General features: G+C 44.7%; 1 protein-coding gene across 1 annotated transcript; it reads right to left on the reverse strand.

Annotated features, from left to right (window-relative positions):
- Window positions 1–14,431: 14,431 nt before the first annotated feature.
- Window positions 14,432–15,355, reverse strand: LOC119939513 (olfactory receptor 52E8-like). Its single transcript, XM_038759581.1, has one exon. The coding sequence runs from the start codon at window positions 15,254–15,256 to the stop codon at window positions 14,432–14,434; it is 825 nt and encodes a 274-aa protein (XP_038615509.1). The 5' UTR covers window positions 15,257–15,355.
- Window positions 15,356–23,603: the final 8,248 nt, after the last annotated feature.

The raw sequence follows: 23,603 nt of genomic DNA on the forward strand, positions 1-23,603 counted from the left end.
TGGATATTTATTTGCAAGATGACTTTGAAAGCAATAAAAATACGTAACCCACTCTCATCAGAGGCTCAGATGGAAGTAAGCCATTAGAAAGGCAGTGTCCAGCCTTACCCATTAGATAGCATGACCTCAGCAGTGTGTGACCCGGGCTAACAGTTTTGAGAGTAAGCACGGTCTGAGACATGTCAGATGGTATCTACAAATGATAAGCTGCAGGTATTTTGGTGTCTGTGGAATGCACACATGCAGTACATTCCACTGATAGATCCATCAGTTCTGATCAATCAGATTGAGAAGCTGCATGGCATAGCAGAGCATGGACCTGGGAGTCAGAAGGTCATTCATTCATTCATTCAATCGTATTTATTGAGCACTTACTGTGTGCAGAGCACTGTACTAAGCGCTTGGGAAGTACAAGTTGGCAACATATAGAGACGGTCCCTACCCAACAGTGGGCTCACAGTCTGGAAGGGGGAGGCAGACAACAAAACAAAACATATTAACAAATAAAATAAATAGAATAAATATGTACAAGTAAAATTAATAAATAGAGTAATAAATACATACAAACATATATACATATATACAGGTGCTGTGGGGAGAGGAAGGAGGTAAGGCGAAGGGGATGGGGAGGGGGAGGAGGGGGAGAGGAAGGAGGGGTCATGGGTTCTAATCCCAGCTGTGTGACCTTGGGTAGGTCACTTCACTTCTCTGTGCCTCAGTTCCCTCATCTGTAAAATGAGGATTGAGATGGAGACCCATGAGGGACTGGGACAGTTTCCAACCCAATTTGCTTGTGTCCACTCCAGTGCTTAGGACAGTGCCTGGCACAAAGTAAGTGCTTAACAAATACCATTGTTATTATTATTATTATTATTATTATTATCATTATTATTATTACTACCCACTTCCGAAGAGCATCCTGTTCACTGCTGCTCTACTCGGGAAAGAAGAGAGTTGGATTGAGAGAGCCATCTTTTGAGAGGCTGCCAGATAGGATGGTAATAATAATAATAATAATGATGGCATTTATTAAGTGTGTACTATGTGCAAAGCACTGTTCTAAGCGCTGGGGAGGTTACAAGGTGATCAGGTTGTCCTATGGGGGGCTCACAGTCTTAATCCCCATTTTATAGATGAGGTAACTGAGGCCCAGGGATGTTAAGTGACTTGCCCAAAGGGACCTGCCTGTCTCAGCTCTGCAACATTGCCAAGTTCCGCCCTTTCTTCTCCATCCATACCCCTACCCTGCTCATTCAAGCTCTCATCCTATCCCATCTGGACTACTGCATCAGCCTTCTCTCTGATCTCCCATCCTCGTGTCTCTCCTCACTTCAATCCATACTTCATGCTGCTGCCCGGATTATCTTGTCCAGAAACGCTCTGGGCATATTACTCTCCTCCTCAAAAATCTCCAGTGGCTACCAATCAATCTGCGCATCAGGCAGAAACTCCTCACCCTGGGCTTCAAGGCTCTCCATCACCTTGCCCCCTCCTACCTCACCTCCCTTCTCTCCTTCTACAGCCCACCCCGCACCCTCCGCTCCTCTGCTGCTAATCTCCTCACCGTACCTCGTTCTCGCCTGTCCCGCCATCGACCCCCGGCCCACGTCATCCCCCGGGCCTGGAATGCCCTCTCTCTGCCCATCCGCCAAACTAGCTCTCTTTCTCCCTTCAAGGCCCTACTGAGACCTCACCTCCTCCAGGAGGCCTTCCCAGACTGAGCCCCTTCCTTCCTCTCCCCCTCGTCCCCCTCTCCATCCCCCCATCTTACCTCCTTCCCTTCCCCACAGCACCTGTATATATGTATATATGTTTGTACATATTTATTACTCTATTTATTTATTTATTTATTTTACTTGTACATATCTATTCTATTTATTTTATTTTGTTAGTATGTTTGGTTTTGTCTCCCCCTTTTAGACTGTGAGCCCACTGTTGGGTAGGGACTGTCTCTGTATGTTGCCAATTTGTACTTCCCAAGCGCTTAGTACAGTGCTCTGCACATAGTAAGCGCTCAATAAATACGATTGATGATGATGATGATACCAAACAACACACAACTGCTTTTTGCCCCTTAGCTAGGCTATAGCAGAGACAACATGCAGAACTTGCATTGTCAACCCTTAACATAATGTAAATTTTATATTAAAGACCATATGAACCAATTTAACAAGCAAAGATGAACAAACCCCATTTCCAATACATTCAGTTTATAATATGCAGCAATTAAATCTGGACTTCGCGTGCAGCTGTCCCCTTACTAGACTCCTTAAGATCAGTGACTGACAGTTTCTCAGCCTACCCATATTTTAGTTAACTTCTTAAAAATCCATTTGAGAGGAAAACTCCAGATTCAATTATCATTCCAAGTTTCCCTTCTAATCTTAGTACTACCTTTACCCCAACAATATCTCTCTACCCCAAATTTTAATATTCTAGTTAATCAAAAATTATACGTTACCACATGTCTTCCATACATTTTCTTTTCACCACACATTTGGTTAATTACATAGTGGACATGTCGAGGTAGTCTTCCTTATCCAAGCCATCACATTTATATATATATATATATATATTCCAAATATATCAAGATTTTTTTTGTATTTGATTTGCTTATAACTCTTTTTACCAATTTAGCAAAATGTAATGCAGTAGAATTTTAGAAATAATGATTAAATCACTATCCCTACAGTTATTCCTGGGCTTGGAGAACAATGGAAAATTGTATATATACAAACCTGTATATATGTATATATGTTTGTACATATTTATTACTCTATTTTACTTGTATATATTTATTCTATTTATTTTATTTTGTTAATATGTTTTGTTTTCTTGTCTGTCTCCCCCTTCTAGACTGTGAACCCGCTGTTGGGTAGGGACCATCTCTATATGTTGCCAACTTGTACTTCCCAAGTGCTTAGTATAATGCTCTACACACAGTAAGCGCTCAATAAATACGACTGAATGAATGAATGAAAATTCACTCCCAATTACTGCCATGGTAGTTTCAGGAAGGAGGTGCCTTACAATGAGAAGGGCACTGAGAGGGTGGCAACCCTTTGCTGGAGGGAGGTGCTTTCTCTCAAAGGAATTCCCTTTTGACCTCCCAAACTGATAGCCCTGGCCCTGAAGGCAAATTGGTTGTTTCCTACCCCCAAGCCTTAATTTGCAAATTTGTTGCAAGTTACTGGATGATTTCATGAATAGTTGAGAGAAGGGAGAAGAATTAAAAACCCCAGGCCAATAAAATGACTCTCAATCTGCGGAGATACCCAAATTCAGCTAGGAATTTATCTTCAATGAACAATACACGTTTTCACAACACTGGCCAATTCATTCAAACTTAACTCATCCTAAACGCACTTTCACACCCACTCAGGGGTAAAGCCAATTCCCCTGTATCAAACAAGATGTTAATTTCAGCCCACCTTCAGGACAAATGCCTAAATCTTTCTTCGTTCCTGCTCCACCCACAGACATATACATAACCTTTCTATAGGCATCACCTCAAATCTCAACTACTTGGCCTCAGAACGTCCTCCATTCCATAAACACAAAATCCGAGGGGAACATATTCATGCAATCATTTTAATTCTTAAAGCAGAACGCTCTGCACATAACACTCTTACTCAAAGAGGACGGTAAGCCCAATCCCACATTCACACAATGTTTTCAGTACTTTAAAACAAAACGGAGAGGTTTTCTGGTCATCATCCGGAACTTCTTCATTGGGGGCGTAAAGAATCAGCTTCCAGCACACACAGATCTCTCATGTAAGAATGGTTTGGTGCCAGCAATTTAAAACTAGGTAACTTGGTTAGTGCTGGTATAATGTAGTGGGATTATTCCATCTGAAGGCACTAATCCTTCTCTGCTGGCTCCAGAGCTGCTGGCTCCGGTGGATCGTCCGAGTCAAGTGCACCACAAGGTCCAGAGGGCACTACCTTGACCATGAATATGAGTCACGTCCACCCCTGGGCCCAAGTCTAGGTGGCTACTTTCCTGTGGACTCATGACCACCTGGCCGGCTGGCCCACCTTGAGGTTTTCCATCCCTGATCCGCAAGGAATTCAAACAGCCCTCTCGGCTCTCTGTCGTCTATCGCCGATCCCACTCTCGTCGCCATTTATGTCACCCGTCGTCCGAGGACGGGTTCGTTCAGTAATCGGCGCGGGGAGAGAGAGAGGCTGGGGACGGAAAGCCTGAGTTTCCTATAAAATTTATCCCGCAAGGCGAACTGAATTATGTAATTATTTAGGTGCGATGAATTGAAATTCCCTTTCGGGAAAAATGTATTCAATTAGTAATACTAGAGCTTCCCTACTGGGAGGAACACATTTATACATTATTTGCGCGTGCCTGAACCCCCAAGTATTCCAGGCGGAATTCCCTTACGGTTTGTTTGCACTCATGCGCACTTCCCACTCGGGAGGAATCCACTAGTTACACACCCATGGGGGAAGCCCCTAGTTCCCACCCACGAGGATTTTCCATTCGGGAGGAACCCATTCATTAGTTACATACCCATTGCGAAGCGCCTGGCTTCCAGCCACACGAGCGTCCAAGGGGACCGGGCACTTCCTCATCCCAGGACTCCTTGTGGTGCAGGCAGAGCAGGCTTCTCACAGATTAACAAAATAAAGTGGGCTCTCACAGCGGGCTCTGAACAGAAGCGCCGTGCAGCCATCCGCTGCAAATCTGGATCCTCTGCATAGAGAGCCAGAGGCCGCAGGTATTTATCACCTGTGCTCCTAGGCCATTCCAGCTTCCTGCCTTAGTTTATCCAATCTCTGCCCTCCCCCTACTCCATACCTAATTTGACTGGCACAAGGGCGAGGGACACCTTCTGTATTCCCATCTTGGGCCGTCATTCTAGCAGTTTGGATTGTGGGGGCGGTATCCCACCCTCACTTACCAGTTCCACCTGCTGGCTCAGGTGGCCACAAGATAGCATTTGACCATGAGATGGCTGGTACTAAAGGGTCACCTTGGGACACCACCCCAGTGCTTAAGGCAGGGCCTGGCACAAAGTAAGTGCTTAACAAATACCATTATTATTATTATTATTATCATCATCATCATCATCATCATTATCATTGTTACTACCCTAGCCCCCTCTTTCCTCTCCTCCTCCCCATCCCCCGTGCCCTACCTCCTTCCCCTCCCCACAGCACCTGTATATATGTTTGTACAGACTTATTACTCTATTTTACTTGTACATATGGAAAGAGCACGGACTTTGGAGTCAGAGGTCAGGGGTTCAAATCCCAGCTCTGCCAATTGTCAGCTGTGTGACTTTGGGCAAGTCACTTAACTTGTCTGTGCCTCAGTTACCTCATCTATAAAATGGGGATTAAGACTGTGAGCCCCACGTGGGACAACCTGATCACCTTGTAACCTCCCCAGCGCTTAGAACAGTGCTTTGTGCATAGTAAGTGCTTAATAAATGCCATCATTATTATTAATTAAGGTTTGCTGTTGGAGTCCAGACAGGATCCTGATCCTTCCCCGCCTGGCGGTGGCTGGGAGAGGCTGGCAGGGACTTGGGGAACATTGAGCAAAACGTTCCCAGGACTGGGTTGCAAGAAAGGAAGAACTGGAGGTCACTAAGACCCAGAATTGGCTCCCTTTATTCGTCCCCTTTCTGAGCCCCACAGCACATGCACATATCTGTAACATTTGTTTATATTAATGTCTGTCTTCCCCTTTAGACTGTAAACTCGATGTGGGCAGGGCAGATAAGAACTGAGCCGAAGATGACGTTGACCCGGATGTTGGCACATGCCAGCCAGGCGATGCCCATGTGTTTGCAATCATTGTGGGCAGGGAATGTGTCTGTTGTTATATTGTACTACTAATAATGATAACATTTATTAAGCACTTACTATGTGCAAACCACTGTTCTAAATGCTGGGGAGGTTACAAGGATATCAGGTTGCCCCACCGTGGGGCTCACAGTCTTAATCTCCATTTTACAGATGAGATAACTGAGGCCCAGAGAAGTGAAGTGACTTGTCCAAAGTCACACAGCTGACAATTGACAGAGCTGGGATTTGAACCCATGACCACTAACTCCAAAGCCCGTGCTCTTTCCACTGAGCCACGCTACTTCTCTGCACATAGTAAGCACTCAATAAATACAATTGAATGAATGGGAACTCCTGAAGTGATTCTGGGTGCTTTTTTGACAAGGGTGGAAAGCTAAAAACTCTCAGCAACATCACACAGGAATTGATGATAATAATAACAATAATAATAATGGTATTTGTTAAGCACTTACTATGTGCAAAGCACTGTTCTAAGCGCTGGGGAGGTTACAAGGTGATCAGATTATCCCACGGGGGGCTCACAGTTTTAATCCCCATTTTACAGATGAGGTAACGAGGCCCAGAGAAGTGAAGTGACTTGTCCAAAGTCACACAGCTGACAATTGACAGAGCTGGGATTTGAACCCCTGACCTCTGACTCCAAAGCCCGTGCTCTTTCCACTGGTCCACGCTACTTCTCTACATATAGTAAGCACTCAATAAATACAATTGAATGAATGGGAACTCCTGAAGTGATTCTGGGTGCTTTTTTGACAAGGGTGGAGAGCTAAAAACTCTCAGCAACATCACACAGGAATTAATAATAATAATAATGGTATTTGTTAAGCACTTACTATGTGCAAAGCAGTGTTCTAAGTGCTGGGGAGGTTACAAGGTGATCAGGTTAACCCACGGGGGATTCACAGTTTTAATAACCATTTTACAGATGAGGTAACTGAGGCACAGAGAAGTTAAGTGACTTGCCTAAAGTCACACAGCTGACAGCTGGTCTTTTTTATTGAAGATCTTCCCCAGTTGCTTCTGGATCTCTTTGGTCCTCACACCATAGATATGGGATTGAGGGCATATGGGATGACCATGTACAGGTTGGCCAGGAGTATGTGAATGTAGTTGGGGACTTTGTTGTGTCCAAAGCAGTGGGTGAAGAAGAAGAAGGGGTGAAGAAGGCCAGGAGGACGCAGACGTGGGAGCTGCAGGTGCTTATGGCTCTGAGCCGGGCGTACCAGGAGGGGATCCTGAAAACAGCACAGAGAATCCTGACGTAGGAGTACATGATCAGAATCACATCCACAAAGAAGATGCAGATAAGAACCAAGCCAAAGGTGACGTTGACCCGGATGCTGGCACGTGCCAGCCAGCGATTCTCAGTAGGTGTGAGGGATGATGAAGTGGTCACAGAATGGCAGCCGCAGGCCAAGGAACAGGAGTGGAGTCATCATACAGAAGCTCCTGACAACCACTATTCCCACGATCATGCCGATGGTTTTGTGGATGAGGATGGTGCAGTAATGGAGGGACTTGCAGATGGCCACGTATCGGTCATAGCCCATGGCCACGAGCACTGTGTTCTCCATGCCGGTGAACATGAGGAAGGAGAACATCTGGGTGAGGCAGCCCCTGAAGCTGATCTCCTGTAGCCCGAGCCAGAAGATGCCCAGCATCTTGGGAATCGTGGCCAGATCTGTGCTGAGACACCTTATTGGGGCAGAGGCCAAAGCACCTAAGACTAGAACCAGGATGGCATGCTGCGGGGGGCCAGACTCCTTGAAACTCCTCTGTCATGGGACTATCTTCAGGAAACTTGGGGAAGCCAGTCAGATTGATGAGGCAACTGAAGCATGGACAAATGAAGTGAATTGCCCAAGGTCACACAGAAGACAAGTGGTGGAGTAGGGATTGGAACCCATGACCTTCTGACTCCCAGGCCCGGGTTCTTTCCACTAAGCCATGCTGCTTCAGTGAGCGTCTCCTCCAGGCACACTGGCTGGGCAGGTAGGGACCTGGTGGGCTTGGTGACAGTGGCTGTTCTCAGTGGTGCAGGGCCATCGCCACTGCAGCGGCCTCCCTCTTCCGTGATGCCCCGCAGGCTCAGCCTGTTCTGCTCTTTAAACTCAACGCCTATTTCCTGGAGGACCCGGACCCCCGCAAGCTCAATCTGGGGGTGAAAGCCCAGTCCAGCCCACACATTCGGCTCCTCTACCGCCACTCACCTCCTCAGTGGGCCTTGTTCTCACCTGTCCTGCCGTCGACCCCTGGCCCACGTCGTACCTCTGGCATGGAATGCCCTCCCTCCTCACATCTGCTAAACTAGCTCTCTTCCCCGCTTCAAAGCCCTACTGAGAGCTCACCTCCTCCAGGAGGCCTTCCCAGACTGAGCCCTCCTTTTTCTCTGCTCCCCTTCCCTCCACTTCCCATTGCCCCTCCTCCCTCACTCTGCTCTACCCCCTTCTCCTCCCCACAGCACTTGTGTATAGTTGTACATATTTATTATTCCATTTATTTTATTAATGATGTGTATATATCTATAATTCTATTCATCTATTTCGGTGTTATTGATTTTGTTTTGTTGTCTGTCTCCCCCTCTAGACTGTGAGCCCATTGTTGGGTAGGGATTATTTCTATCTGTTGCCAAATTGTACTTTCCAAGAGCTCAGTACAGTGCTGTGCACACAGTAAGCTCTCAATAAATATGATTGAATGAATGAATGGGGGCCAGCATGACCAGAAAGTAGAACATGGGCTGGTGGAGGCTCCGCTCGGTCTTTATCATGAACAGAATGGTGCGGTTCCCCATGAGTGCGATTAGGTACACAGGGCAGAAGGGGAAGCCAATCCAGCTGTGGGTAGCTTCTAACCCTGGCACCCCCAGCAGGAGAAAGGAGGAGGGGTGGGATTGGGTATCATTGGTAAAGGGCATCTTGCCGGGGGCTACGAATTGCCAAATTCATCACTCAGTCCTGTATGAGCACATGGGACAATCCTGTTACGAAAAATACATTCAACTCAGCTCTTCTGAAGCCAGGAGCATGCTTGCTCTGCCCTCTTCCATGAATAAAACCTTCCTTTTGTTGATAGTGCATATTTTACTCCTTTCCCCACTGCCACATCAACCCACCCTCCACCCCATCTGCTCTTTGATGTCTTGTATGAATAAAAGTTAATATGTAAACCCATTTAGAGTTAGCTTATCTCTCCGGCACTACCCCCTCCCCCGCCAGCCCCGCCCCAACCCCCCCCCCCACGTCTTCTCCTTCCCCTATAGAAGCTCAGCAAAACACCTGTTTAGCAGGCAGAATTTCTGGATGTAGCCTCCCTGCTGTACCCCACCATCCATGTTTCAGGAGCTTAGGGGTCAGCTTCAGTCACAGTGAAAGCTTGGAGTGGCCCTGAATGACTCAGAAGGCACAGCTGCATGGCTAATAAAGGCTATAGCCACTAGCCTCAGGGGCTCCTCCATCCAAGCCCCGGGGTCTAAAAAGCCAGTGAAAAAGCAGCTGTAGCTTCGTGGATAGAGCTTGGGCCTGGGAGTCAGAAGGACCTAGGTTTTAGCCCCAGCTCTGCCACCTATCTGCTGTGTGACCTTGGGCAAGGACACAAGTCACTTCACTTCTCTGGGCCTCATTTACCTCATCTGTAAAATAGGGATTAAGAATGTGAGCCCCATGTGGGACAGGGACTGTATCCAACGTGATTAACTTGTATTTAATCAATCAATCAATCAATCAATTGTATTTATTGAGTGCTTACTGTGTGCAGAGCACTGTACTAAGCATGTGGGAAGTACAAGTTGACAACATATAGAGACAGTCCCTACCCAACAGTGGGCTCAAATGAATATATGAGGATTACATGAAGGAGCAGGATAATTCATTGATTCAATCATATTTATTGAGCGCTTACTGTTTGCAGAGCACTGTACTAAGCATTTGGGAAGTACAAGTTGGCAACATGTAGAGACGGTCCCTACCCAACAGCTGGCTCACAGTCTAGAAGGGGGAGACAGACAACAAAACAAAACATATGAACAAAATAAAATAAATAGAATATGTAAGTATGTGCAAGTAAAATAAATAGAGTAATAAATCTGTACAAACCTATATACAGGTGCTGTGGGGAGGGGAAGAAGGTAGGGTGGGGGGGTAGGGAGGGGGAGAGGAAAAAGGGGGCTCAGTCTGGGAAGGCCTCCTGGAGGAGGTGAGCTCTCAGTAGGGCTTTGAAGAGAGAAAGAGAGCTAGCTTGGCGGATGTGCGGAAGGAGGGCATTCCAGGCCAGGGGGAGGACGTGGGCCGGGGGTCGATGGTGGGACAGGTGAGAACGAGGCACAGTGAGGAGGTTAGCATCAGAGGAATGGAGGGTGTGGGCTGGGCTGGAGAAGGAGAGAAGGGAGATGAGGTAGGAGGGGACGAGGTGATGGAGAACCTTGAAGCCGAGAGTGAGGAGTTTTTGCTTGATGCATAAGTTGACTGGTAGCCACTGGAGTATTTTGAGGAGGAGAGTAACATGCCCAGAGCATTTCTGCACAAAGATGATCCGGGCAGCCGTGTGAAATATAGACTGAAGTTGGGAGAGACAGGAGGATGGGAGATCAGAGAGGATGCTGTTGCAGTAATCCAGTCGGGATAGAATGAGAGATTGAACCAGCAAGGTAGCAGTTTGGATGGAGAGGAAAGGGCAGCTCTTGGTGATGTTATGGAGGTGAGGCCAGCAGGTTTTGGTGACAGATTGGATGTGAGGGGTGAACGAGAGAGCAGAGTCAAGAATGACACCAAGGTTGCTGGCTTGTGAGACAGGAAGGAAGAAGGATGATAGTGTCGTCTACAGTGATGGGAAAGTCAGGGAGAGGGCAGGGTTTGGGAGGGAAGATAAGGAGTTCAGTCTTGGACATATTGAGTTTTAGATGGCAGGCAGAAATCCAGATGAAGATGTCCTGCAGGCAGGAGGAGACCCAACCCTGAAGGGAGGGAGAGAGAGCAGGGGCAGAGATGTAGATTTGGGTGTCATCAGCATAGAGATGATAGTTGAAGCCATGGGAACGAATAAGTTCACCAAGGGAGTGAGTGTAGATAGAGAACAGAAGGGGAATGGAGTGAGGCTGGCTGTTCTTGGCAGTAATACAAAGGCAGGTATCAGGAGCCACAAAATAATAAATAAAATTCAAAAGGATGATGGAATCAGGGCAGTTACAAGCACAATGGAGAAAGGATAATAGATTTACAACAAAGAATAGATAATCCTGTGACCACAAGGAAAAACCAATACTGGCAATATTGAAAGGGGAGGAAAATGTTCCCCCTTTTCTTCATGGGACTATCATCCTAAGGAAGTCATACTAGCTGACCCCACCATGACCCTTTAGCAAGGACTTTGCTGCTTCCTGACCAGGGGACAACCCAATTTATGCAGACACATTTCAGGAACTCCCCATACCACCAAGCTGATATCAGAAGCAAGTAAGCCCACCTTCAGGGAAGCACTGGGGAGGAACAAAGAAGTGGTGGAGAGTATAAAAGGGGTCCAGGGGACAATGATCTTTTCTCTGTAGGTCAGAGTCCATTGATTCCTAGATCAGTATAAAGGCAAGACAGTTAACTACATTGTTGTGGACCTCTTGACATGCCGTTTCTTTGGATTGGTAACCATATCAAAACGATGAGAAGGTTCTTTCCCTTTTTGGTGGGTGAGGGGTGGGCGGTTTTCATAAAGGAACCCCTGTACATTGTACATTTTGGAGGGGTGGGGTGGTTGTTGACAACTGATCTTTTTTCTTTCCATCATTCCTATTATTTGTGTAAATTTTTTACATCTGCCTCCCCAGTAGATTGTAAGTTCTTTGTGGACAAGAAATGCATGTTTTACTTCTGTTGTACATTCCCATACACTTAGTGCAGTGCAGTGCATGCAATAGAAATTTAATAAATACCATTACTAAGCCTACTACTGCTACTGCTACCACTACTATTACTACTATAAGAGTTACCCTTATAAAGACCTTCTCCAACTAAGAGAAGCAGCATGGCTTACTGGCAAGAGAATGGGCTTGGGTTCAGAGGACGTTCAGAGGACGTGGGTTCTAGTTTCAGCTCTGCCACTTGTCTGCTGTGTGACCTTGGGCAACCACTTAGCTTCTCTGGGCCTCAGTTACCTCATCTGTATAATGGGGTTTAACACTGTGAGCCACATGTGGGACAAGCTGATTACCTTGTATCTACCCCAGTGCTTATAACAATGCTTGGCACATAGTAAGTGCTTAACAAATAACATTATTATTATTAGTCCTTCATTTCCTCTTCTCCAACTCCCTTCTGCATCACCCTGGCCCTTGGTAGTTGCTAGGCAGTTAGTATGTGTCAAACACTGTTCTATGCTTCTTTATTCATCCCTCCCTAAGTCCCACAGCCCTTATGTGTACATCTTTAATTTAAATTACTTACTTAGATTGATGTCTGTCTTCCCCATAGACTGTAACCTCATTCATTCTTTCACTCATGTTAATTGAGCACTTAATGTGTGCAGAATACTGTACTAAATGCTTGGGAGCATACAATACAAGAATAAACAGAAACATTCCCTGCCTACAACAAGCTTACAGTCTAGAGGTGGGAGACAGATATCAATACAAATAAATAAATTACAGATATGTACATAAGTGCTGTGGGGCTGGGAGTGGGGGAAGAGCAAAGGGAGCAAGTCAATGCAACACAGAAGGGAGAAGGAGATAAAGAAAAGTGAGGTCTATTCTGGGAAGGCCTCTTGGAAGATATGTGCCTTCAGTAATGTTTTGAAAGGGGGGAGAGTAATTGTCTGTCAGATTTGAGGAGGGAGGGTGTTCCAGACCAGGTGTTCCAATAGGACATAAGCAAGGGGTTGACAGTGAGATAGGTGAGATTGAGGTACAGTGAAAAGGTTGGCATTAGAGGCACCAAGTGTGAGGGCTGTGTTGGTCAGGAAACGTGTCTATCAATTTTGTTATGTTGTACTCTCTCATATGCTTTGCACAGTGTTTAGTCAGTCATCCATTCAGTCAATCACATTTATTGAGTGCTTACTATAATAATAATAATAATAATAATGGCATTTATTAAGCACTTACTATATGCAAAGCACTGTTCTAAGCGCTGGTGAGGTTACAAGGTGATCAGGTTGTCCCATGAGGGGCTCACAGTCTTAATCCCCATTTTACAGATGAGGTAACTGAGGCACAGAGAAGTCAAGTGACTTGCACAAAGTCACACAGCTGACAATTGGCGGAGCTGGGATTTGAATCCCTGACCTCTGATTCCAAAGCCCTGGCTCTTTCCACTAAGCCACGCTACTGTGTGCATAGCACTGTACTAAGTGAAAGGGAGAGTACAATATAACATTAAAACCAACACGTTACAAAGTACACTACACACAGTGAGTGCTCAATAGATACAAATGATTGATAAGGTCTATGCTTATCTCAAGGATCCACTAAAGCACTTAGTACAGTGCTGTGCACCCAGCAAGCACTCAATAAATACAATTGAATGAATAAGGGAAAGTGATTTGCTATTTTACAGGCTCTAAATCATTGTCTGTTTCAAAAAAGGAGCTAGGAGAAAATGACAGATACCTGCAATGATGGAGCACCACCCGGGCTGTTCGGGAAGCCAAGCCAATGCTAGAGTGGGAATTGGGTGCAGGATCAGGATTAGAGAAAGGATGGAGTAATAATAATGATAATAATGGTAGTTGTTAAGTGCTTACTATTTGCCGAGCACTGGTCTAAGTGCTGGATAGAGGCAGATGAGAAGCTTGTGTCCTTGACTAGGCAGAGCTGAGAGAAAAGGCCTATTCTGAAAATGGATGGGCAGAGAAAGCTCCCAGCTGTGAAAAATGAGTCGGGATGGAGCCTTGAGTAGAGAAATATTGCTTTTTGTACCTGGATTTTATGTTATGTTCCTTTTGGCTGTGGCTGACCTTGCTTAGAATTTGTACTATTTATAATTTCTCAGTGCTCACTGTTGATTAATCCTTTTAGCTAATTTTTGAGCCCACTTTTAGTTTGTGGAAAATACTTTAACAAAAAATAGATATCTCTGTGTCGTGTTCTAGGTATCTATGTCCTTTAGGGCAGGGGGCAGAAACCTGGTAAGGCTGCTGACTTTTCTCCCATAGTGCTGGGTTAGATAGCTGAATCCTAATTGATTCCATGTCTGGTTGCAGGGTAAGTTTTCAAATTGCTCAGTAGTGACAGAAAATGACTTTCAATTTGGGGATAGTCTTAACAGAAAGTACACCATAAATTAGGGTGTAAGGTTGGGACTGGTGAGTTACCAAAACTTGGACGTGTTCACTATGAGGAAATTTATTGATATAAACTCAGGACTAAGAAAAAGATACCATCACAAATTCGATATGAGGTGGCTGGTCTACCAAATTCCTTCATGTGGGTTTTGCCAACATAAGTTTTTTCAGATGCCTCTACTCCACAGACAGTTATTCACTATTAGCAGTGCCTTCATCAAATACAAAAAATTAGTTACCTGGTGGCAATCCCTAATTATATTGTTAGCTTCTATTTGCATTATGGGAACCAGCAGGGAATGATCAGATGGACTTTCTTCCAGTTGTTCTGATCAAAATGATTGCTTCTTTGTGAAAATGTTGGATACACGTTCACGGATCTGCTTGGTCCTCACCCCATAGACGATGGGGTTGAGGCCAGGTAGAACAACCATGTACAGGTTGGCCAAGAGGATGTGGATGTAGCTGGGGATTTTGCTCTGTCCAAAGCGGTGGATGAGGTTGGAGAAGAGGACTGGGATGAAGAAGGCAAGGATGACACAGATGTGGGAGATGCAAGTGTTTATGGTTTTGAGTCGTGCGTCCTGGGAGGGCAGTCTGAAGACAGTGTAGAGAATCCTGATGTAGGGGATGGCAATCAGCAGTACATCCAAAAGAATAAGGCAGATGACACCTAAACCATAAATGATGTCGAGTTTTATACTTGCACAAGCCAACCGGGCAATGCCTATGTGCTCACAATACGTATGGGGAATGATTCGGTGCCCACAGTAGGGCAACCTCAAGAGAAAAAATACCATTGGAATTATCAGACAGAAATTCCTCAGGACAGCTAACCCTAGAAATACCCTAATGGATTTATTGGTGAGGATGGTGCAGTAGTGGAGAGGCTTGCAGATGGCCACGTAGCGGTCATAGCCCATGGCCATGAGCACCGTGCACTCCATGATGGTGAACATGTGGATGAAGAACATCTGGGTGAGGCAGCCCCCAAAGCTGATCTCCTGCAGGTGGAGCCAGAAGATGCCCAGCATCTTGGGGATGGTGGCCGAGGACAAGCCCAGATCGACGGTAGCCAGCATGGCCAGGAAGTAGAACATGGGCTGGTGGAGGCTCTGCTCAGTCTCGATCACAAACAAGATCGTGCAGTTTCCCATGAGAGTGATTAGGTACACGGCGCAGAAGGGAAAGCCCAGCCAGTTGTGTGCAGCTTCCAACCCTGGTACCCCCAGAAGGAGGAAGGAGGAGGGGTGGAATTGGGTGCCACTGTGATTTCTGTTGTCCATGGACCTTACTGGAAGAGACTCTGTTCTTCTTCTTTCATTTAATGTAGGTTCTGGAGAGACTTAAAGAAAATACATTATTGCTCTGCTATCTGAGTGGAATCCATTTGCTTTTCCCAGTAATCTTTGTCTTGATTTCTCTTTAGGAAAGCTGCTACCTCAGTTGAGAAACAAGTCCCTCATAGAACCTTAACAATAGTGATGCTTTTTTTTTTTACCAAGAATTGACCAGATAAGCATTGTCTTTGTGGATTCCCCATGATAGTCACTCATCATGATCCTTGCAGCAATTCTGGGCCTGCAGACCACATAAAAGTTTCTAATGAATCAATCAATCAATGAACCAGTCAGCCCATCACCAGTGGTATTAATTGAGCACTTAATACTACTGAGTGCAGAACACTGTACTAAGTGCTTGGGAGAGTACAAAGTCCAAGATCAGGCTCAGAGTGCAGTTACTAAAATAAATAATCCCCTCCCTTTCCCTCTTCTGGAACCCAGATTTTCTCCAGAATTGGAATGAGTCCTGGAAATCCTCAAGTTATTTCTGGCTAATAAATCTGGCTCCCAGGAAATCAGCCATGCATTGGAATTGTGCTTTCCCACAAATCTGTCACCAGTAGGTTTTTCTGTCCCTCGCCCTGGCACAATGGCCCTGTATTATCACTGCTTCTATCCTCACAGTGTTAAGCCATGTAAAGATGTCCGGGAGTAGATTCAGGATGAATCACATATGTGCATCCTCAAAATATTTCCCAATGTGTCAGAGTGTCCCAGAGTGCGATGCCTAGAGGGGTGGGACATTGAAAAGAGAATCCCAGATTTAAACAACCTCACATTATATAATAAAATAATAATAATAATAATAATAATAATAATAATAATAATAATAATAATAATAATAATAATAATTGTATGTGGATTAGTGGATAGAGCACAGGCCTGGGAGTCAGAAGGACCTAGGTTTAGAACCAATGCCCACCACATGTCTGCTGTGTGATCTTGGGTAAGTCACTTTAACTTCTATCAGCCTTAGTTACCTCATCTGTAAAATGGGGATTAAGCTTGTGAGCCCCATGTGAGAAAGGTTCTTTGCCCAACCTGATTAATTTGTATCTACCCCAGTGCTTAGAATAATACTTAGTACATAGTAAGTCCTTAGCAAGGACCATAGCTATTGTTATTATCATTTTACTAAGCACTGGGATGAGTACACGCAAATCTGGTTGGACAAAGTCCCTGGGCTGCATAGTCTTAATCCCCTTTTTACAGATGAGGTCATTTAGATCCAGAGATGTTAAATGATTTGCCCATGGTCCCAAAGGTGACAAGTGGCAGAGGTGGAATTAGAACCCAGATCCTTCTGACTCCTAGGTCCATGTTCTATTCATTAGACAACACTGCTTCTCAGTGTGACCCAGAGTATCACCAAGTAGGATGGCCAGAGGAGTAGGACATGACAGGAGAATCCCAGGTTTAAACACCAATGTATACCAGGGCCAGGCTGCTCCAGCTAGGAAATTTATTGGGGAGACATGCATAAATACCAGCACATTGTCAGGGAGTGAGATGGCTGACACCCTACCCCAAGAGAGGAACAAATAGATAGTATGCCATATTTTGGAAAAATGGTCTTAATTTGGCCGAAGATTTTGACAGGACACTCTGCTAAGTCTTACTATACTATTGAGGGGTACTTTGATGTGATACAAAATTGATAAGGTATTTGTTGTATAAAATAACTCTGTGTTCTGTATACACTACACATTCTTTATTCTCCAGAAAATCAACCAATCAAATCAATGGTATTACTGTGTGCAGAGCACTGTACTAAGCACTTGGTAGAGTGCAATATGACAGAGTTAGTAGGCACAATTCCTACCCTCAAGGAACTTACAATCTAGCGAGCAAGTCAGTCATCAAAGTAAATTACCAATAAGGGAAACAACAGACTATAAGGATATTTGCCTAAGTTGTGTGGAGGTATGGTGACTATCAAAGTTTTTAGAAGGTACACACCCAAGGCACCTAGATGAAGCAGAAGGGCAGAGGGAAGGGAGAATAGGGTGGGGAAACAAGAGGTTAAGGCTCAATAGAGGAAGGAGAGAGAATAGTTCGGGGAGATGTAAGGTTATTCTAGGAAGGCTTCCTGGAGGAGATACTGTTTTAAAATGGCTTTGAAGATGGGAAGAGTGGCAATCTGATGAATATTATTTTATCTTATTTTGTTAGTATGTTTGGTTTTGTTCTCTGTCTCCCCCTTTTAGACTGTGAGCCCACTATTGGGTAGGGACTGTCTCTGTATGTTGCCAACTTGTACCTCCCAAGCGCTTAGTACAGTGCTCTGCACACAGTAAGCACTCAATAAATATGATTGATGATGATGATGATGATGACTATGAAGGGGGAGGAGTTCCAGGTCAGGGGGCAGTGGTGAGAGAGATGAGATGGAGGCACAGGTTGGTGTTAGAAGAGCAACATGGGTGGGTCGTATTGTGGTGTAAAAGAAGATAGGTGAGATGAGGGGGAAAACTGATTGAGGGCCTTAAAGTTGATGTTGAGGAGGGAAAACAGTGACATTACAAAGAGTTCTACATTTTCTAGACACAGAGGTAGGTGGAGAGATTCACCTAGCTGGCCAGATGGAATCCCAGGCCTGATTTCGCACTGCTCTATTCCAAGAGAGATTTTCCCTGTGGACAAGTTGTGCCCGGTATTGGGAAGCAGGAATTTACGGCAGGTAACAAAGAAATACAAACGTGGTCTATAATTGGACACAAGTTGCATTTTTGTGATTGTTTATATGTGAACAACCTAATTTTTCTACACCCAGTATAGATTCTACATGCCATCTATTTTTACAAATTGTGACAATGTTTATCCTGCTCTACCAGGGAGCTTTGGGCACAAAATGGTGAAATTTATTTTGGGTGCAGAAAATGTAATAATAATAATTGTGGTATTTGTTGAATGCTTACTATGTGCCAATAACTGTACTAAGCACTGAGGCAATCAGGTAATCAAGTAATTAGGTTGAACACAGACACTGTCCCACATGGAGCCCACAGTGCAAGTAATCAATCAATCAATCAATCAATCGTATTTATTGAGCGTTTACTATGTGCAGAGCACTGTACTAAGCGCTTGGGAAGTACAAATTGGCAACATATAGAGACAGTCCCTACCCAACAGTGGGCTCACAGTCTAAAAGGGGGAGACAGAGAACAAAACCAAACAAACCAACAAAATAAAATAAATAGTATAGAAATGTACAAGTAAAATAAATAAATAAATAAATAGAGTAATAAATATGTACGAACATATATACATATATACAGGTGCTGTGGGGAAGGGAATGAGGTAAGATGGGGGGATGGAGAGGGGGACGAGGGGGAGAGGAAGGAAGGGGCTCAGTCTGGGAAGGCCTCCTGGAGGAGGTGAGCTCTCAGCAGGGCCTTGAAGGGAGGAAGAGAGCTAGCTTGGCAGAGGGGCAGAGGGAGGGCATTCCAGGCCCGGGGAATGACGTGTGCCGGGGGTCGACGGCGGGACAGGCGAGAACGAGGTACAGTGAGGAGATTAGCGGTGGAGGAGCGGAGGGTGCGTGCTGGGCAGTAGAAGGAGAGAAGGGAGGTGAGGTAGGAGGGGGCGAGGTGATGGACAGCCTTGAAGCCCAGGGTGAGGAGTTTCTGCCTGATGCGCAGATTGATTGGTAGCCATTGGAGGTTTTTGAGGAGGGGAGTAATATGCCCAGAGCATTCCTGGACAAAGATAATCTGGGCAGCAGCATGAAGTATGGATTGAAGTGGAGAGAGACATGAGGATGGGAGATCAGAGAGAAGGCTGGTGCAGTAGTCCAGACGGGATAGGATGAGAGCTTGAATGAGCAGAGTAGCGGTTCAGATGGAGAGGAAAGGTTGGATCTTGGCAATGTTGCGGAGCTGAGACCGACAGGTTTTGGTGACGGCTTGGATGTGAGGGGTGAATGAGAGAGCGGAGTCGAGGATGACACCAAGGTTGCGGGCTTGTGAGACGGGAAGGATGGTAGTGCCGTCAACAGAGATGGGAAAGTCAGGGAGAGGACAAGGTTTGGGAGGGAAGACAAGGAGCCCAGTCTTCGACATGTTGAGCTTTAGGTGGCGGGCGGACATCCAGATGGAGATGTCCTGAAGGCAGGAGGAGATGCGAGCCTGGAGGGAGGGGGAGAGAGCAGGGGCAGAGATGTAGATCTGGGTGTCATCAGCGTAGAGATGATAGTTGAAGCCGTGGGAGCGAATGAGGTCACCAAGGGAGTGAGTGTAGATTGAGAACAGAAGGGGACCAAGCACTGAACCTTGGGGAACCCTCACAGTAAGAGGATGGGAGGGGGAGGAGGAGCCTGCAAAAGAGACTGAGAAAGAACGACCGGAGAGATAAGAGGAGAACCAAGAGAGGACGGAGTCTGTGAAGCCAAGGTCAGATAGCGTGTTGAGGAGAAGGGGGTGGTCCACAGTGTCAAAGGCAGCTGAGAGGTCGAAGAGGATTAGAACAGAGTATGAGCCGTTGGATTTGGCAAGCAAGTAGGAGGGAGAACAGAAATTTAATTCCCAATTTTCTGATGAGGAAACAGGAACACAGAAATTAAGAACCCAGTTTCTCTGACTCCCAGGCAATATTGTTTTCACTAGGCCACACTGCTTCTTTCTGTAGTTACTCCTCTGCCCTATTTATGAACTTCATTTCATTGTAGTTTTGAACTTACTTTCCAATAATCTTTCAAAGAGGTTCTGAACACGCATTTCACCATCAAAGATGAGGTCCTTTATAGAATAATGAAACAACCCAAATGTGAAGGCATGGTCTAGCACCAACTTAAAGTCTTGAAAATAGTCATAAAACTAAATCAGATGGTGTTCCTTCAGAAATCATCCTGCAAAGAGGGAACATAATGTTTAGACATCCATCAATAAAAATGATTGAATGAATGAATGAATAATCTTCTTGTACATATTTACTATTCTATTTATTTTGCTAATGATGTGCATTTACCTTTAATTCTATTTGTTCTCACGACTTGACACCTGTCCACATGTTTTGTTTTGTTGTCTGTCTCCCTCTTCTAGGCTGTGAGCCCATTGTTGAGTAGGGACCGTCTCTATATGTTGCCAACTTGTACTTCCCAAGCGCTTAGTACAGTGTGTAGTAATGCAGTGCTGGGCACAATAGTAAACCCTTAACAGATATCATTTTAAAATTGCATGTGATGTATTTACTGCCTGAATAGCAATGGGGCTTCAGAACACAACACAGCTCAGCAGACATCATCTTTGAAGTATGAGAAATTCAGGGGATGTACAGGGAAGAACACCAAGAAGACCTCTATTAGCTATATCTCTTAATCTTCTATAATGCATTTAAGGTCATTGGCATCATTAGAGTCTGGCAACAACTCTGCAAATTAGGCTGCCCAGAAAAGTTCCTCAGATCATAAGGAAGCAGCATGGCTAAGTGGAAAGAGCACAGGCCTGGGAGTCAGAGGACCTGGCATGATCTTTGCAAGACCTTGGGCAAAGTGCTTAGTACAGTGCTCAATAAATAACACTAATTGACTGATGAATGACAAAGACCTAGGGGTGTGGTTATGAGGACCTTGTTCACCAAAGGTGCATCATCCACCTGCCAAAAATCTTGAGAACCTCTCCTTTCAGGGGCTGGGGTGAAATAGAACCTAAATAAGTGTGGGGGCAAGAGTGATTGATGACCAAAGAGGCAGCAACTCCTTGAGAGTCTCCCAAGGAGCCTGAACTGCCCTGTGTAAGAACATCCACATTGCCTTTATATCCTGGAACCCTGTTTTTTCTGTCTCTTGCCTCGGCACGGCAGCCCTGAATTATCACTGGCTCTGTCTCCTCAGTGGAAAGCCATGTAAAGATGTCTGGGAGTGTTATTATTATTATTATTGTTATTATTAATATCATTATTATTATTATGGCATTTGTTGTGTGTTTACTGTGTGCCAGGGACTGTGCTATGTGCTGGGGAGAATACAAGCAAATCAGGTTGGACACAGTCTCTGTCCCACGTGGGGCTCACAGTCTCAATTCTCACTTAACATGTGAGGAAACCAAGGCACAGAGAAGTGAAGTCACTTGCCCAAGGTCACACAGCAGACAAGTGGCAGGTCTGGAATTAGAACCCATGACCTTCTGACTCCTAAGCTTGTGCTCTAGCCCCTACACCATCCTGCTTCTCTGTAGTATAGTATAATAGAAACGGGATAAATCACATATGTGCAGCCTCATAATATATCCCAGAGTGTCACCCAGTTGGATGCCCAGAGGAGTAGGACATTATAGGAGAATCCCAGATTTAAGCATCAACTAATACTAGGACTTGGATGCTCCAGCTAGAAAATTTATCAGGGAGACATCTATAAGTACCAGCACATTGTCAGGGAGTGAGATGGCTACCAACCTAACCCCAAGAGAGGAACCAATAGACACTATGCCATATTATGGAATAATAGTCTTAATTTGGCTGAAGGTTGTAACAGGACACCCTGCTAAGTCCTACTACACTGTTGAGGGATTCATTGGTGAGACACAAAATGATAGGTTTTTGCATGTAAATAACTCAATGTTCTGTACGCACTACATATTTTTTATTCTCCAGAAAAATCAATCAGTCAAATCAATGATATTCATTGAACACTTACTATGGGCAGAGCATTGTACTAAGTGCTTGGTAGATACAATAGAGTTTATAGAAATGATTCCTGTCCTCAAGGAGTTTACAATATAGGAGACCATCATCAAAATAAATCACCCACAGGAGAATAATGATAATAATAATAATTATGGTATTTGTTAAGCATTTACTATTTTCCAAGCACTGTTCTAAGCACTGGAGTAGATATAAGAAGCAGAGTATAACGATATTTGCCTAAATTGTGTTGGGTTGGGATGACTATCAAAGTTCTTAGAAGGTACAGACCCAAATGCATATGGTATGTAAAAGGGGCAATGCAGAAAGGAGGGAGAATTGGGGCTGGGGGAGATGAGAGGTTAATCCATAAAGGCTTCCTGGAGAAGATATGGTTTGAAGAGAGATTTGAATATGGGAATAGTGGCGGTCTGTCAAATGAGAAGCTTCTATCTACCCCTGATTTAGTATAATGCCTGGCACATAGTAAGAGCTTAACAAATATCATTTTAAAAATGTGCATATCTTGTACTTACTACGTGACCTTCAATGGGACTTTAGAACACAACACAGCTCAGCAGACATGATCTCTGTAGAATGAGAAATTCAGGGAACATGCAGGGAACAACATCAAAAAGATGTTTATTTGTTATATTTATGGATCTTCCAAATGCACTTAACTTTATCTGCATCACTGGAGCTACTTATAGGTAGCTAAACAGAGGCAAACATGTCATTGAACTTGTGAAATACATCAACTAGTATGAGGCAATGTTCAGAGCAGCATAGTTTCCCCAACAGGTCATGGATAATAGCAGGTCACCTAAGTAACTCTTTAATGATGAACTGCAATGTGCACATGGAAACAGGGTGGATTCAATAAGTATTATGAAAACGAAGAATTATTAGTCTCAAACTATAAAAGAAGCATGGTGTAGAGAAGCAGTCGGGTGTAGTGGATAGAGCATGGGCCTTGGAGTCAGAAGGTCATGGGTTCTAATCCCAGCTCCACCACTTATCTGCTGTGCTATCTTGGGCAAGTCACTTCTCTTCTTTGTGCCTCGGTTACCTCAACTGTAAAATGGGGATTGAGACTGTGAGCCCCATGTGGGACAGGGACTGTGTACAACCCAATTTTCTTGTACCCACCCTAGCATGTACTACTGTGCCTGACAAAAAATTAATGCATAACAAATATCATTATTATTATTAATAAACTATGTGATATAGAGGTGGGAGATGCCAGCTAGAGAAGCTGAGGCCATCAGGAGGGGGGTTGTTCTCAATAAATAAAGGCTTGGGGAAGATCAGGATATGAAGAGGTAGATGAGAAAACTTGGACAGGTGCTGCCATTGATAAAGAGAAGAATAGATAAAATGGGTAGGATCTTACTACCAGTTCCATCATTTTCCAAGAAAAGCATAATACAGCTTTTCTCTCCCAATGTCTCTATTAATCTATTTAACTATCTGTCCATCTATCTTTTTCTTTCTCGATTCTTTCCCCATTCCTCTTTCAGCCTTAGTAAATAAGCCCCATTAA

Source organism: Tachyglossus aculeatus, chromosome 2 (assembly GCF_015852505.1).
Source record: "Tachyglossus aculeatus isolate mTacAcu1 chromosome 2, mTacAcu1.pri, whole genome shotgun sequence".
NCBI lineage: Eukaryota > Metazoa > Chordata > Mammalia > Monotremata > Tachyglossidae > Tachyglossus > Tachyglossus aculeatus.

Coding starts and splice junctions, on each gene's coding strand:
- LOC119939513 (XM_038759581.1), bottom strand. CDS start 15,256: ATGGGAAACTGCACGATCTTGTTTGTGATCGAGACTGAGCAGAGCCTC.